This window comes from Varanus komodoensis, unplaced genomic scaffold (genome assembly GCF_004798865.1).
Source record: "Varanus komodoensis strain SLA01 unplaced genomic scaffold, ASM479886v1 scaffold85, whole genome shotgun sequence".
NCBI lineage: Eukaryota > Metazoa > Chordata > Lepidosauria > Squamata > Varanidae > Varanus > Varanus komodoensis.
The window spans coordinates 2183698-2199875 of NW_025336543.1; the positions used below are offsets into that span (position 1 = coordinate 2183698).

The window sequence follows — 16178 nt, forward strand, 5'->3', positions numbered from 1 at the left end:
GCTATGGTTTTCCCAGGTGCAATGTATGGCTGTGAAAGTTGGACCATAAGGAAGGCTGAGCGCAAAAGGTTTGAGGCCTTTGAATTGTGGTGCTGGAGAAGACTCCTGTGAGTCCCTTGGACTGCAAGGCGATCAAACCAGTCAGTCCTAGAGGTGATCCACCCTGAGTGCTCTTTAGAAGGCCAGATACTGAAGATGAAACTCAAATTCTTTGGCCACCTAATGAGAAGGAAGGACTTTCTGGAGAAGAGCCTAATGCTGGGAACAATAGATGGCAAAAGAAGAAGGAGAAGGCAGGGAATGAGGTGGCTGGAAGGAGTCACTGAAGCAGTCCATGTGAGCTTAAGTGGACTCTGGGGGATGGTGGAGGACAGGAAGGCCTGGAGAATGTTGTCCATGGGGTTGTGATGGGTCGGACACAACTTCACGACTAACAAAAACAACAGTAATAACTTTAGATTTAGGGCTGAATCCTGTGGAGGTGCCTGAGAACCTCCAAAGTCTGAGGACTATGGGCATCCTCTGCTGGCTGGGAGGAGTACACAGGTGAAGGCCACCTCTGCACTTGTATCAGTCTACAATGCATCAGTTGGTCCGGTGTCAGCCTTCTAAGTGTAGAGCATTGGAATAAGAGGGAAGGAGGCCAAGGTGCCTCCAAGATACATAGCATCTTAGTGGAGCCAGAGGTCTCCTCCCTTCCCTACCCCCAAAAACCTTCTCCAAGGCTGCTCTTATGACCTCAGAGAATCAGCTGGCATGGTTCTTTCCACACTATGTGGGAAGGGGGTCTGGGTGTGGATCCCCATGTATGAGTTTAGAGTGATTTCTGATGTCATTGCTGAGAATTTGAGAAATCCTGTGACCATCCTGTTAGTTATTTCTTCTTCTCATTCATTCATGTATTTATTATATTTGCATATTGTCCAACAGTCAAAGAACTCTCAGAAGTTTACAGTGATCAAAAACCTTAAAAATACAATTTTATGCCTAACAGATTCACATTGGAACAGCTACAGTGGCAAATTCAGATCAAACTGAACAATTCAACATATTTCTTGCAGAATCTGCAAGTACAGTTCCACCTTACAGCATGGCACAGTTAACAGTAGGAGGAAAATTTTGCAACAGCAGCAGTGCAAATGCTTCTGGAGTCCAGTCTATTCTGACTTACGTGGAGGCATATGAACTGGATTGGATTCCTGGAGCTTGATTTCCAGGGCTCTGGTCTGCTTTGCTTTGCCGTGATCCTGAGTCTGAGTTCCTGTTGAGCAAGCCCAGCATTTGCTGAGCCAAAAATCCAGCCCCACTGCTGTGCAAGCCACCTCCTTCTTTTGCACCTCATGCAGCAGACTTTTGCACTGCTGCACCTGAGGTGGAAGAGGGACACTCCTGGGCAACCGTTGCCCAGGACTGCAGTCCTGCCAAACCCCACAGGACTTCTGCCCACGCAGGAATGCTTTTTCTCTCACATGCATCAGCACCACTGCACTTGATGTGGAAGAAGGTGCAACTTTCATTCTGCAAGCATTCATGGGCTTCCTTGGCTCGGCTCGCTTTGCAAGACTGCAGCTGGCATGTGAGGAAATGTAAAGGGATGGATTCTGGGCAGGTTCATTCCAACTCTGTCCTGGCTCACCAGGATTGCTTATCAACTCTTCCGAACCCTCCAAAGCTTCATATCAGGAAGCAAGCTGGAAAAGAATACAAAGGATGCAACCGTAACCATTCCATGTGTTCTGTTGGCTGCAGGCCCTGGACTGGCTTTCCTCGCCTACCCTCAGGTGGTCACCGAACTGCCCATGGCGCCTCTCTGGTCAGTTCTCTTTTTCTCAATGTTAATGATGCTTGGACTTGACAGCCAGGTAAGGATTTGTTTTTTTTTTACATGAATTGTGGAAAGCCCATAAGATGCTCTTGCTTGTACGGTGCTTCCGGTTATCTAGCAATGACAATAGCAGAGTAGAGCCATGCTGTTCAGGGTCTTGCCAGTTGACTATGCCTCCTTCCAGGAGACCCCATTCCATCGCCCTCCCTGACTTTTCAATTTCCTCCCCGTAACTGTCAGCTTACTCTTCCTTGGGCAGGGTGTGTGGGTGGTGGGGGAAGGTGGTCTTTGCATTCCTAAATAGATTTGCACTACTCCAAACCACAGGATTTCCCCAAAACCCGCTGATGGTTCCTTCCTGGTGGATGGCACTGTTCTAATTATGCAGAGGCCAGAATTGGATGACTATTAGCACACAAGGATCAAATTTCTCCCCTCTCCCAATAATTCCCTCTGCACTAGTTTTCAGGAGCTTGGCTCGCAACAAGCTTATTTAGGACCACCAGCACATCTCATCTGGGCCCAACGGGAGATTCTGTTCCCAAGGGCCCTCTACCCCTCTTATGAATGAATGTTTGATCACAATGGAATTATTTGCACAGCTATTGCCTGTGGACAACAGCCACTTATGCCTCTGCAGTCTGTCAAGTGCAGCAGCCAACCACATGGATAGGAATTGAGAGAGACAGAAGGCCAACAGACCCACACCAAGTGTTTCTGCACTTGGGGAAAGTCTCTTCTGCTTTCCAGCTCATAAATGGAGAAGTACTGATGCTGCTCACTCCTGAAGCATTAGCATACATCACATAATCACCTTTAAGAGATCTATAGGTTGCCAGGTGCCCTTTCAGAACAAAGAATGCCTGGGAGATCTGGGCATCTCCATCTCTCCTGAAAAGATAGCACAACAGTAGGGATTCCTACTTGGCACCTGCAGTACCAGTTTGTCCACAGACTCCTCTCTTGGTGACGGCTAAGCTCCCTGCCCCTGTGGATTTGGGATTTTATTATCAATTTTTAAATTATTTTGAAGAACTGGGACTATGGCATGTTGTGAAGTGAAGTGTTACCAGCCAGTACCATCTTTATTTGGGTTCAAAAGAGTGATGTCTGTGTTTTGGAGCTCTGGCAAGTACTTGGGTTAACTGGAAGACTACTTTTAGTTTCACTGCTTTTCCTTCTGGGGAATGAGTGCTTTGTGACCTACCAGGGCAGGCGTTTCATGATGGGGCAAGACACCATGGGAGCCATTTTGTGAGTCTTTCAAGATTCCAAATGGGCCCATCAACCCCCAAAGTTGTGGACCCCTCCCACAGAGCCAGGTGAGGGTGGGGCAGGTCACTGCTTTTTTCTAATGTGAAAAAGTACTGTGCTAAAAGGCCATAATTCACTGTTGCAAATCAAATTAACTCCTCTGATGGGACTGCAGAGTCTAGAGATTTCCTGTCTCAGTATCCTCTGCTTCTTGGCTATTGTCTGAAGCAGGGAAAAAAGCAAAGAGTTATCCTTGATCACACAAAGAAAGAAAGGTTGGGAAATGGTGGGAAACCCAGGGGGACTCTGAAAGAGAGGGCTGAGGCTTGGGATCAAGTCTGGTGGCACACAAGTGGAGAGTTTGGAACCTAAAAGTCTTTAGCTTAAAGAGATGTGAGCCCCCCCCCACCCGCCACCCACATCTGCTCCGGACCTGATCCACCCTGCCCTGCCACAATTTTCCGACCAAAGAGTGATCCATACAATAGAGAACTACTGGGATTATGAAACTTCGATCCGTGTTGGAATGACAGCACATGCAAAAAGGTTTAAAATTTCCTGCACCCACACTAGGTGCTCATTCTTAACTGGGCTGCCTGCACTTCCCTTAGACTAAAATAGAAAAACATGAGCTTCTAGCTAATCTTTAAAATAAATTCTGCTTGGTCTGATATGGTGGAAATAAGGTTTATTAAACCAAAGGTAGTTCTTAGAGGTTATGCAGATTAGTGGTTTTCCTCGTTAAACCTGCTAATTTGCAGGCCCAGGGAGGGCTATTTTCATTGAAGGGGCAAGTAATTCACATGCCTCGATCTACAGGGCAAATTCTACTTTGCGGAATTTCTTGGGGACTGGCTTGCTCGAGTGACGTTGGGCCAGAAGCTGAAAGGGGAGAATCAAAATACCAGCATGATGTGTCTGAAAGCACATGGGTGCAGTGCCTAGGAGCTGTGTCTCGACCTTTCCACAAAGGGGGAAAAAACCTGTGCAAAACTGAGAGAAGAGCACATGATCCGTGGTCAGGGAAAGGGGGCGGGGCCCAGGCAAGGGGGCGGGGCCATCCCATGGATCCAGGCAGGTGGTGACTGTCACCTTCGGCAGGCTGGTTGTGACCCCCAGGCCCGAGGCCTTTCAATCCACCCCTTCCCCTTAGAATGGCACAACCCAGGGAAAAGACAAATGTGATTTTTGCAGTGTATGGAGAGCAACTCTGCTGAATCAATGACAAATTGATTCGGTCTCAAATTCAGTTTGCCTCAGAGCCTTTTCAGATGAAAAGGCACCCCTTCATTTTACTACAAAATCCATTTGTTGCATTGTGTCAGCTATTTATAAATTAATACTCTTCGGAGATGCAGCCGTGGCTGAATTTGACCTGGTTCATAATTTAGAGACTTTCTAAAAATGATGCAAATACGAACTGAAGAACTAGTTTCATTCATTTGTTCTTTTTTATGCCACTAAATGCCCTTTTTAAAGCATTTAATTTTACATGATTTGCTTGAGAGCGCCTTCCTCCCCCCCACCCCCACCCCCAGGTGGCTACCAGATACTTTTAAAGTGACAGCTCTCTCCACTCTCTTAGATGCTTCCCAAAGTAATTACTTTCAGGCTTGCTTCTTAATTGGCTGGCACACTGAAGTGCCCCACAGGGTGCAGTGCTCAGGAAAGTGCTGAAGAGTAGCATCTGAGCACTGTCTGCTGTCATTCTTGTAGCCGCTGTTAATGTTATACATGTCAAGAGGACCCACCACTCAAGCCTTTTGGATTAAGAATTGAGAACCAGCCAAACCATTGGGGAAAGCCAAGAATCCATATTTGCTCAACCAATGCAAGGCATTAAAAATAAGCAAAATTAAAGTCCTATTCTCTGCTATCCTATTCAATGTTGCATGTCAATTGTTGGTACAGCACGGACAGTGGAGCAAAGCCATGATTGACTGCCTGCTTGTTTTTGCTGAAAATGGGAGGAGCTAAACAGCCCAGGGATGCTGGATTATTTGTCGTGATGATGGCCAAACACGGAGCTCCGGTTGCTGAGTGGAGACAGACCAATGCAGAGCTTAATGGGGAGAGACCCACAATTGGAGCACCTCTTCCCCACTATCCCCTTAGCCACTGGGCAGCTAGGGTCTAGTTTCACCCCTAGAATTCCCTGTGGGTTGAAACCTCTGCCCCATGGCAGTCCAACATACAACAAAACACAAAACAAAATGGTGCTTGTCGCTGCTGTGGAGTCACAAAAGGTCAAAGGAGCTTGCAAACAAAAAAGCAGCTCAGGATACAGTTGACTAAAAATGGGGGCTTCCGCTTGCAGTGGCAGGGACCACTCTGGGACCTGTGTATGGCTCAGTGGCCACATGTTGCCCACCCCTGGTCCAGAGGCTATGGAATTGCTCTGTAAGACTGGCACACATCCATCAGCTGGCTTAATTAGGGACTGGGTGGTCACATTAGGGAGTGAGGCCAAGGCAAAGACCACATGAAAACAGCTGCTTTAGCAGAGGGAGGAGAGAAGCAGCAGCTTTTGTGCATTCTGGGAGGGAGCTCAATAGGTGAAGCACACCAAGAAGAGGGGGTGCCATTCAATCGCCTGGTATTCTGGGGCTCTCCTTGTGGCTGTGGATTGGAGACTGCTGCCTGAGCACACGCACTTCTAAATTCACCACTGCTGGTATCTAAGACAGGAGCTACATCTCGATAACTATCTTCAGCTGCGTCACCCTGAGCAATGTTCGAAAGGAAACAGGGAATGTGCTTTTTCATGCATCCTTCCGTAAGTATAGCATCTGATGCATTTCTTCTGTACCAGTGGAAGAAAAACACATCAGCCAATGTGTGTGGCATGAAGCCCACTTCTTTTTGGAAGCGTTGTTTTCAGAGTCCAACTCATGGCTTGGTGTTACATGTGAACCAAACCAAGGTGTGGATGCAAAGATTGAAGCAAAGAGCTGCCGGGGGGCAGGGGGTGGGGGAGGTGCTATTTTGGGGAAATGTGGGTTCAATTCTGAAGCTGCATGTTATTAATTTCTCTGCAGTTCTGCACTGTGGAAGGCTTCATCACAGCACTGATGGACGAGTATCCGCACATACTGAGAGCAAGGAAGAAAACCTTCATTGCTGTGGTGTGTTTTATCTCTTACCTCATAGGATTCTCCAACATCACCCAGGTAAACCCAATTAGCAAACTCTTTTCCCACTACCTGGTAAGAGCAGCAATGGATTTCCTTTTCTGGTCCTTGCATCAGGACTTGCCCAGGGCCAGTATTCTGAGTTTCAATGTGAAGATGGTATAGTGCAAGGATGGCCAACACAAGATCCTCCAGTCAGTTTGGCCCACAACTCCCAGTGTGGCCAATGGTGAGGAATGGCAGCAGTTGTGATCCTCCAAGTACTTTGGCCACAACCTTTGATTTGGCACCACCAGGAAAAAAGTTATCACAAATAAATGATGATGGACAAACGGGATGGGAGAAACAAAGGTAGCAAGGAAAGTACTTTGGCAAATGCCATTATACTGTACATATTTACAACATGGTCACTTGGAAAGGAGGATTACTGGGTTGGGCAAAGGGAATGCACAAAGAGTAGATCCTTCTCTGTTGATTGCAGTGTATGTGACAGGTGTGCAGAAAACACCTGTGTGGTCAACATAACCCAGTGAGGGTACAGGCCTTTGCCTGGTAGATGCTGTCTGGTCAGCCACAGGAATAGACCGAATCCCCACAGTGGCTTTGGAAAAGCCTTCTCAGGCTGAAGCAGGGACCCCACACTAGCTGAGGCCCCAGAGATGGAAGACTGTCTTTGCAAGTGGTGCCAGGGGTGTTCTGGTGTGAGACACCGCTGGCTTCTGCCAAATCCAGGCAGTTCATCAGCCCTTTCCTCCTCTTCATGAGGAGGGGGAGACCACTGAGGAGGCCAAAATGGATCACCAGGGCAAGGGGATCACAGAGGCGATCCTCACCTTTGCAGTTCCTCTGCACTTGATGGGATGCCCACAACTTCTGAATTTGGGAGGTTACGGATAGCCGCATGGAAGCCCTGAAGTTCTCAACATCTTTTTGGTCAGCACTGTGGCCTACCTGTCATCTTTATATCAGATGTTGTGACATCATGCAGTGCATTCCTGCTCGGGAGTAAGTTCTAGTGAATTCAGTAAGGTTACTCCCAGATTACATGCATGTGTATGAGATTGCAGCCCAAGTCTGGCACAGAGTGCTGGGCTGGGACCTGAGAGATTGTGGTTCTTGTATCCACTTGACTACGAAGCTCACTGGAATTGCAACTGGAGGAGAAATAACCCAGAGAGGGCAGGGCTGCACGATGGCAGGGGGAAACACACATCTGTTTAGACTACCTTACGTCTTCTTTGGGACTGCAGGTGGCGCAGTGGTTTAAACCGCTGTGCTTTTGGGCTGGTTGATCAAAAGGTCACCGGTTTGAATCTGCACAACGGGGTGAGTTCCCGTTGCTCCGTCCCAGCTCCTGCCAACCTTGCAGTTCAAAAGCATGCAAATGCAAGTAGATGAAAAGGTACCACTTTGGTGGGCAGGTAACAGCGTTCCGTGCACTTCGGTGTTTAGTCATGCCGGCCACATGGCCATGGAGACTGTCTGTGGACAAGCGCTGGCTCCCTCGGCTAGGAAACAGAGATGAGCACCGCCCCCTAGAGTCAGGCATGACTGGACTCCATGTCAAGGGGAAACCTTTACCTTTACCTTTTACTTCTTCTTTAACAAAGAAGCAAAGTTGGCAGGCATGGAATACAACAGGGTCACATGCTAAGTGAGATTCTCATGGTTCTCTGTGAATATGATGAATAGCACATTCGGGGTTGGAGGAAAAAGCTTAAATCCTATAGAGTCCAAGGCACCTGGAAGTATAACCAGCTGAATTCAGTTCCTGTTGAGTTGACATGCATAGCATTGCCCTGTAACTCAGGTGGGCTGTTAATCTGGAATGCAGAATAAGTGCGGAAATCCCACAGGTCTCTGGAAGTTAAGGAACCAGGGCACAGACTTCAAACAAAATTGTGATTTGATCTTGGGGCATGATCTTTAATACAGCAACTCATTTGATGTGAAATAACCTACGGTCATCAGTTCCCACAAGAGCAAAGTGATATTAAATTGACCTGCACCATAAACACTGAGAATAAGCAAAAGCCAGGTCTGGAGAAGATGTCTAATTTCAGCAGGTGTCCGATTTCTGTCACTGACTTCCACCTTCCTTCAGCACTTTTCATGACTTATCCGGCAGATACAGAACATTTAAACTGGGGCGTGTATTCAGACATGTGACAGTGTAGACATGAGGAAGGCAGTCTGGTGCCCTCCAGATGGTTTGGATTGCAACTCCCATAATCCCTGACCATTGGCTGTGCTGGCTGGAGAGGATGGCATTTGAAGCTTCTGTACATGTATTTTTGTACCTGTGTTTTCTTTGTAGAACTCTGCTTCTAAATTCAGAGATGTGAATTTCAGAGGATAACTGAATTTTGGTTCACCAACGTTAGGTAAATTGCTAAACCAATTCCATCCCTTTCTCTGGAATTTTGGCCAAGTGATCCTAAATGGGTGGCCCCAGTTCTGCTTGTCCCCTCCTCCTCAGGCTTGCTATTTACTTTGAACCTTCGTACATACAGCACCGGAAATGTGATTGCACATGTTGTGTATCTCTCACTTTGACCCTCAGACAGCCATCACCTTTTAGAGCAATAGAAATACTCACAGTCAAACCTTCTGCAGAACTTATTTGAATGGGATTTTTATATTGTCGTTTGCCTTGGCTGCTTTGTATTAAGGCCTCTCGCTGTGTCCCCTCAGGGTGGCATCTACGTCTTCAAGCTGTTTGATTATTACTCAGCCAGCGGCATGTGCCTCCTCTTCCTGGTCTTCTTCGAGACGATCTCCATCTCCTGGTGCTACGGTACGTGCGAGGGGCCTTTGCCTTGCGGTTCCCTCTTTCCAGAAACTTTCAGTGCCTGGACTGAGTTATGGGGGCTTTGCAACAATAGCTCATAGCAGCTGGGAGACTTATTTCAGAGGGGCCACGGCAGGAAAGAGAAAGGGGAAGTCTTTCCTCGCCACATCCCATAATTGGGATGGACAAAACTGTCGGCTTCGCTTTCTTCTGTGCTGGTCTAGAAACCACAACAACTTTCCAGTTTTTAAGTGCATTCAATGTGTTCTCACACTTACAGCCTGCCTTCTTTCCTCTTGCAAAGAACCCAAGGTTGCCGTCATGAGCCTCCTCCGTTGTGTTTATCCTCACAGCAGCCGTGGTGGGTAGGCTAGGCTGAGAGTCAGTGACCTGCCGAGAAGCACCCGCCGAGGTCCGTGGCCAAGTGGGGACCAGAACCAAACTCTCAGTCCAGCCCTCCACCTACTACCATATGTTGACTTTCTGTTTACAAAAACATGTGCGAATGTTGGTAAATTCTTACCTGAAGTGAAGTAAACAGAATGTTCTTGCATTTGAACCAGCCAGATTTAATTGATACAGCTTTTCCAAGCATAAGGAGGACCATGTTGTACCTACCTGTGATGTAGCTGTTAAAGAAGATTAACTCATAAGAAACCTCATCTTTAAAAATTGTCCATCCAATTTCTTAAGAAATGTGTAGATTGGTTACGTTTTTCTCAAAAAACAAAAGAAAGCAGATTAAATACTCACCCAACTGTAGCTGTGATCCCCACTCCTAAAATTGCTCCCCGAATCTATACTTAATTTAATATAAAGAAGAGACATAGCAACATACCATGCAGTAAGTATAATATATGCAGCTGGACCCTATTGGCGGGCTGCTTTCTGTTTTCACAGACAACCTTTCACTCCAGGATTTCAAAGCCAATTAAATAAAACAAGTCAAGAACAATTTTGCCAATAGAAGCCTCCTTTGGAACTAGAGATGGTTTTGGCAGGACCAGCTGCCATCCAAATAAGACCTTCCCTAGCCATTCAAACAAGCATTGGACAGCTAGTCTTTGGCGTTAATGCTGCTTGAGCTCCTCTTCTTGCTTCACACCTCAAGATTGTGACAACTCTTCCTGAAGTGTGCTGAGCCCATGGAAGAAAGGGCTCGTGGTCTCCATCCCATTAAGAGCTATTTCTCCTTACAGGTGTGAATAGATTTTACAGTAACATTGAAGAGATGATTGGCTATAAGCCTTGTGGGTGGTGGAAGATCTGCTGGGCCTTCTTCACGCCACTTGTTTGCTTGGTAAGACTTGAAGGATAAACCAGCTGATCAAGGAAACGTCTCCTGAGGACAGAAACAAAAAGCCCCTCTTGTCCATTGTCTGACTGTGAGAGAGACAAGCGGCACAGCAAGTCATTTTATATCTTCTTTTATATCAGCTCTTTATTGTAGGTGCACACTAGCGATATAGAGTGAGCCCGTCTCCAGTCGGGACCAGCTGCCACACTCACCATGTACAGCAAATTTATATTTTGTAATGAGTGGTAACAGAGAACTTCAGAGCAGCAAACATTCAGTTACCTTTGTAAATGGTTATCTTGACGTATACGTCTTTCCTCGGGGTCAAAACATCTACCTCCAGGCTTATCTTATCATTACTTTCTTGACAGAAGTGTATTTTATATTTTCAACCCTCCTGTGTCTCTTTGACAGAACCCTAAGTAATTGACCCTTGCTGTTTGGTCATCAGGAAACAATACATTTTTCAGGTCCATCACTTTCAGTGGTCGCTCCAAGGCTGCCGTCTGTCTTCCTGAAGGGCCAAACCAAATGTGACATTAATTGTGTCTTTAGCTAGCATGCATCTTCCTTAAAAAAGAAAGGCAGTTCTGCTTCTGGTAGGTGAGGAATGGGCATGCTGGCTGGGATGGTGGGAGTTGCAATCTAAACACACCAAGCTGATGAAAGCTGATGTAATTGACTATGTCATTTATGGAGATTCTAAAACAAGGGCGTTGAACCTCCTTTAGCCAAGCGCTGAAGTTCTCAGGGGCCAAAGGGAAAAGTGGTGGGGCCAAAATGCCAGTGTATTTTAGCATAAAGCACTTCCTGCCAATGACGAAGCCTTAAGAGAATAATTTCAACCCTTTAGAAGGGCTGCCCTGCTTTGGCCGAGGCAGATTCTGAGTGAAGGGTCTGTTCAGAAGGAAAGGCAACAAAACAGACCATGTTCATGGTCTAGCCCAGGGGCGGTCAGGCTGAGGCAGAGCGGCCAAGGGAGGAGGCTGAGGTCCAAGCACAGTGCAGGCCATCAGATGCACTGCGCAGTCCAAAGCAGCAGTGCCCGGGCGGGAGCATCAATCGCGGGGTCCCTTGCAGGAGATAAAACAGAAGACGCTGGAGCTGAACGAGCAGCACTGTTTCCAGCACAGCTGTTGCCCCCAGAGCCTTCTGAGACACCCCCAGGGCTCGGCTGCAGTGCAGACCCCACCTGTGAGCAGCCCTTTTCCTTTCAAGCCAACGCTCCTTCTCGCAGGAACCCACTGGCCCGCCATCTGGGGCAAAGATGCTCCTGGGGGCCAAAGGCTGTTCAGCTGCTCCCTCTGAGCCCCCTCTCCCTGCAGAAGTGGGCCTGCTGCCCTCTCTCCTGAGGACTTAGGCTTCTCCTCGTCTGGCCTGATCTGGATCTGGAGCGCTCTTGGTTTCTGGGAGCTCTAGATCTTCTTTGAGGAGGGACACAATGCAGGGGAAAGAGTACTGCGTGATCAGGGGCAAGGCCAGAGGAGGGAGGCAGGGCTCCCTGGCAAATCATAGGGATTCTGCACCCCTTTCCTAGATGGAAAGTCAATGCCTGTCAGCCCCCTGATTCTCTCTATGCTGGCACTTAGCATCTGCTCCTTCTCTTTTCCCAGGGGGTTTTCTTCTTCAGTGTGATTGAAATGGCTCCCCTGAGGCTGGGGAAGTACGTTTATCCTGCCTGGGGTCAAGGCATTGGCTGGTTCATGGCCCTGTCTTCCATGATCTTGATCCCGGGATACATGTTGTACTTTTTCTGCACTGCGAAAGGAACGATCCGAGAGGTAAGAAGAATTTCACAGGCACCTTCTTTGGTTAAAATGAAAACTTCACTGGGGCAAAATAGCAGTCAGGGCACCCTGACAGGGCCTGAAATTCGATCTGGACATTACCTAAGAGCAGAAACCAGCCTCACCAAACTCACTTTAAGCATCTGCTGCTGGGCAGGAAGGAAAGAATATTCATATCATATATATCAGCATATAAGACGACCCCGAAACTAAAAATGGCAAAGCAAAAATTGGGGGTCATCTTATATGTCTGATGATTTTATTTTATTTATCTTATTTTATTTATTTTAATACATTTCTTTACCGCTACATTAGCTCATAGGGCTCTTTGGGCAGTTTACAATACAATATTGTATTAACAAACACCAGAAAAACAGCCCAAAATAATGACCTCGTCATATTCATGAGTTGCCTTATATGCTGATATATTCTGAATTTTGCTTGTTTTTGAACACTGCATATTGCCTTTCTGTTAATGGCATGCCTTTCAAAGTGGCTTAACTATAATAAGCCTTCATTACAAAAAGTACTCAACCAATCAGCATCAAAGAAAAGTGAGAAACAGAATAAAAAGATGCCAGTGATCTATTGCTATTATGTATTTAAAGTAATGATTAAGGAATTCATTAGCTAGGGAACCAAACTTAGCAGTTAATCCAAGCTCATCTGTAATGTAAAGAATTCTGGCTTTAATTTAAGAAGACAAGTGATAAAGCTTGCAGGTAAAATCCTGTACACACACGAGACAAATCAATAACAGAGGCTAAAAGAGACAATTACGCAAGTTTTTCTTATACATTATTTTTCTTTGTGGAAGTATACAGTGTAACTGAAAATGATATGCGATTTCATCAGATGTGGTTATATAAGGAATGTTTTGAACATCAATGCCCAAGTATTTTCTATTCATAGAAGATGTAGGGCACAGGGATGGGAGGGATTTTGTTCAAGTTCACAATCTGATAAGAACTAGCCAAGTTTGTAGCTCCCAAAATATGCAAACAAGAACACATTTATCTTTTGGCATTTCCACTTCTCAGAAGGTTGCAATTCAGTGCTCTGAATGAACCATGCATGCAAAAAAAAAAATGTGCAAAATGTTAGATAAGAGGAAACAGTCACCTAAGGGAGGAGAAAGGCACCCATCCTGACACAGTGCCTACAAAAATGCATGTATTAAGAGAAATTTATGTGAAAACACATGCAAATCTTTGTGGGGACATTTGGCAGTCATTGCAGACTGATGCCAAAATAGGACAGGCTGGGAAAAGAAAGGGAGAGAAACAGAAATCAACTGACTCAGTTGCAAAGGGAACAGGCAGGCAAACAGGGGTCCTTGTGTCATCTGAAGAGGCCTTACAATGCTTACGCAGAATAAGCAGGTATGAATTTGCATGGCAAGCACCCCAGGTTAAGTTCCTAAAATGACCACAGGTAGCAGGGCTGGGAAAAAGTTCCATCTGCCTCCTTTGAAAGGCATAGCTGGTTCAGGACACAAAAGGTTTAGCTAGGAATAAGACCGCTTCTTCTGTTTAGCTGTGCCTGCGGAGCTGCCAAGCAGTTTCCCTCCAAATCCCCCTTTTGTCCTCATATCTGCAAAGACCAGGTTGGCAGAAGGTAGATGAGGGTCTACCAGTAGGTCCAGATGCAGAGAAGTAGGGAGAAATCAGGGGTAGATTTTTTTGAGAAATGCCTGGAAAATGGGATGCTGATCGTGAATCCTTAAACTGAACATGTGCTCAGAAGCAGTTCGCTCCTGCATTTGCAGTGCAGCCTTCCCTGCCTTGGTACTTCATGGAAGCTTGTGACCCTCCACCTGTTTTCACCCATAACTCCCGTTGCCCCACAACACTGGCCATGCTGGCTATGACTGGGGGAAAAGGAAAGCAAAGGCATCCGCAGGCCAGGTGGGCCCAGCCCTGCAGTAGGCGAGATGCTTTGCGCTGCAATCCATCAACTCAAGCCTGCAGGAGGTGAAGGCCTCTGGAGGGCATCGTGTTAGGGAAGGCTGCCTTCGCTCCTGTCCTTCCCCCTAAGCTGCTCTTCTGCATCTGGCACCAGCTGGTTGGGATGAACATCTCCATCCTGCCAAAAAGAAGGAAATTCTCCAAAACGGAGGACAAAAGGGATGCAGGTGGTGCAATGGTTTAAGCTGCTGTGCTGCTGGGCTGGGTGATCAAAAGGTCACCAGTTTGAATCTGCACAACGAGGTGAGTTCCCGTTGCTCTGTCCCAGCTCCTGCCAACCTTGCAGTTCGAAAGCATGCAAAAGCAAGTAGAGAAAAAGGTACCACTTCGGTGGGCAGGTAACAGCGCTCTGTGCACTTCGGTGTTTGGTCATGCCGGCCACGTGACCACGGAGACTGTCTGCGGACAAACGCTGGCTCCCTCTGCTAGGAAACCGAGACGAGCACTGCCCCCTAGAGTCAGGCATGACTGGACGTAATGTCAAGGGGAAACCTTTACCTTTATTTGCATAACACTTTCATATTCAAATAGATATTTATAGGTGCACATTTAGTCTTTTAAAAAGAGTACTAATTGGAAATGCAAGCCTTCTTGCCACAGTGGAGAAGATTGAACAGGTGAATCATGTGTCTGCTCAAGCAGCTGTCCAGGGGCTGATGCCAGCCCGCTGTCTGCTGTTTTCCCTTCTGATGGCTTTATATGGACTTGAACTGCATAAGCCTTTCACAAGAAACCTAACCCTGTAGAGCAGGAGACTTAGTCACCTTACCATTCATGAATCTCTTGTAAAGGTCTCTGGTATTTCTCGTGGTTCTAGCAAAAAACAGAGTAGATCCTGGAAGCCTGTAGTCTGTGCACCACTGCCATAGGCTGGATATCGAATTCACACTTAGAAACGGAACAGTGCCAAGCTTATTCCAGGCCTGGGTGACCTTTGAGGACGTGAAGAGATCGCCACTGATCTAAGAAGAATTCAGAGATTTTGCTGGTGTTTTAGCATTTCTTGCTGTCTTCAGCAGGATGTGGTACTACTCCTCACTCCAGAAGGGATGATGAGATGGGGTTTTTGTCTCTCACCCTGAACTCTCCAGTAATTATTGCTAAAATCTAATTTCCAGTGTTCATAGGCACTAGCCTGAGATTTGATTTTGGACACCTTCATCTTCCTGACACATCATTTGCATCCTGCCGGGAGAATAAATTAATACGGTTCTCCTAAACTATGATTTACCTGCCACAAGCAGCGGAGAGTGACAAATTCAAAACAGTGCTGTGCTGAGATCCATTCCTGTGCTGAGAAGCCCCATCTTGAATTCAGATGTGGGGCTGGTGCCAGGATCCCACCTGTGCTTATTAGTCCATGGCAAAGGCTGTCTGAGGCATTGGTCTGGCTTCAGCTAATGTGTTTTTTTTTTTTTTTAGTTACAGTTTGGCAAAATGCAGCTTGCACTGCCACAACATCTTTTGGTTCAGGGTCTTAGCCAGATGCCCTTCTTCTCCCCTACCAAGCAGGGGGCTCCATTCAATCCCCACAACACATGCACCACTGATGCTACCAGCATGCCCATTCATCAGCCCACATTCCACGGCTTTTGAGCATGCTCAAATTTCATTTCCCCCCCCCTTCTATTTTGTGCAGAGTGTGCAGAAGGGGCTATTTTGTCCCCCTTCTGCACACTCACGCCTTGTCGTTGTGAGCTTCTGCAAATGCTGAGCATGCCTTTTGTCATCCCCATTTTGGCCACAATCCCGTTGGCACTCCACCCAGAGTTTGCACTGAGAAAGTCTGATGCTGAACATGTGGCTCTGACTCTCCCCCACTGATTTCCTCCACGTTGGGGTAGTCTGGCTTTCCTGGCTTGCAGTGGCCCCCTGCATTCTCAGGCAGCCTCTTGCCCACCACCTCGTCCTTGAAGTTGAGTTTTAAAGTTGGAGACTGAACCAGGCCCTCCTCCATGCAGGGCAGACCCACCACCTCTGAGTTCAGGCCCTCTCCAAAGATGCAATGGGAACGCTCACTGGGGAGACTGGTGAAGGAACAGCAGATGAGTGCCAGGAAGCAGACAGGATGTTTCTGGATGCTGACTGGCTGGGGGTGTGGCAAGGGTGGAAGATAAGGGGTGGAA

The 16178-nt window shown here is 47.0% G+C and overlaps 1 protein-coding gene across 1 annotated transcript in view; it reads left to right on the forward strand.

The window, feature by feature from the left end:
- Positions 1–16178, forward strand: part of LOC123016518 (sodium- and chloride-dependent GABA transporter 1-like) — a 65744-nt gene that overhangs the window by 18388 nt on the left and 31178 nt on the right. The window contains exons 9-13 of the mRNA XM_044416986.1: positions 1750–1862; positions 6118–6249; positions 8905–9007; positions 10201–10301; positions 11912–12079. Coding sequence (XP_044272921.1) covers positions 1750–1862; positions 6118–6249; positions 8905–9007; positions 10201–10301; positions 11912–12079 — 617 coding nt within the window. The remainder of the gene's footprint in view (positions 1–1749; positions 1863–6117; positions 6250–8904; positions 9008–10200; positions 10302–11911; positions 12080–16178) is intronic.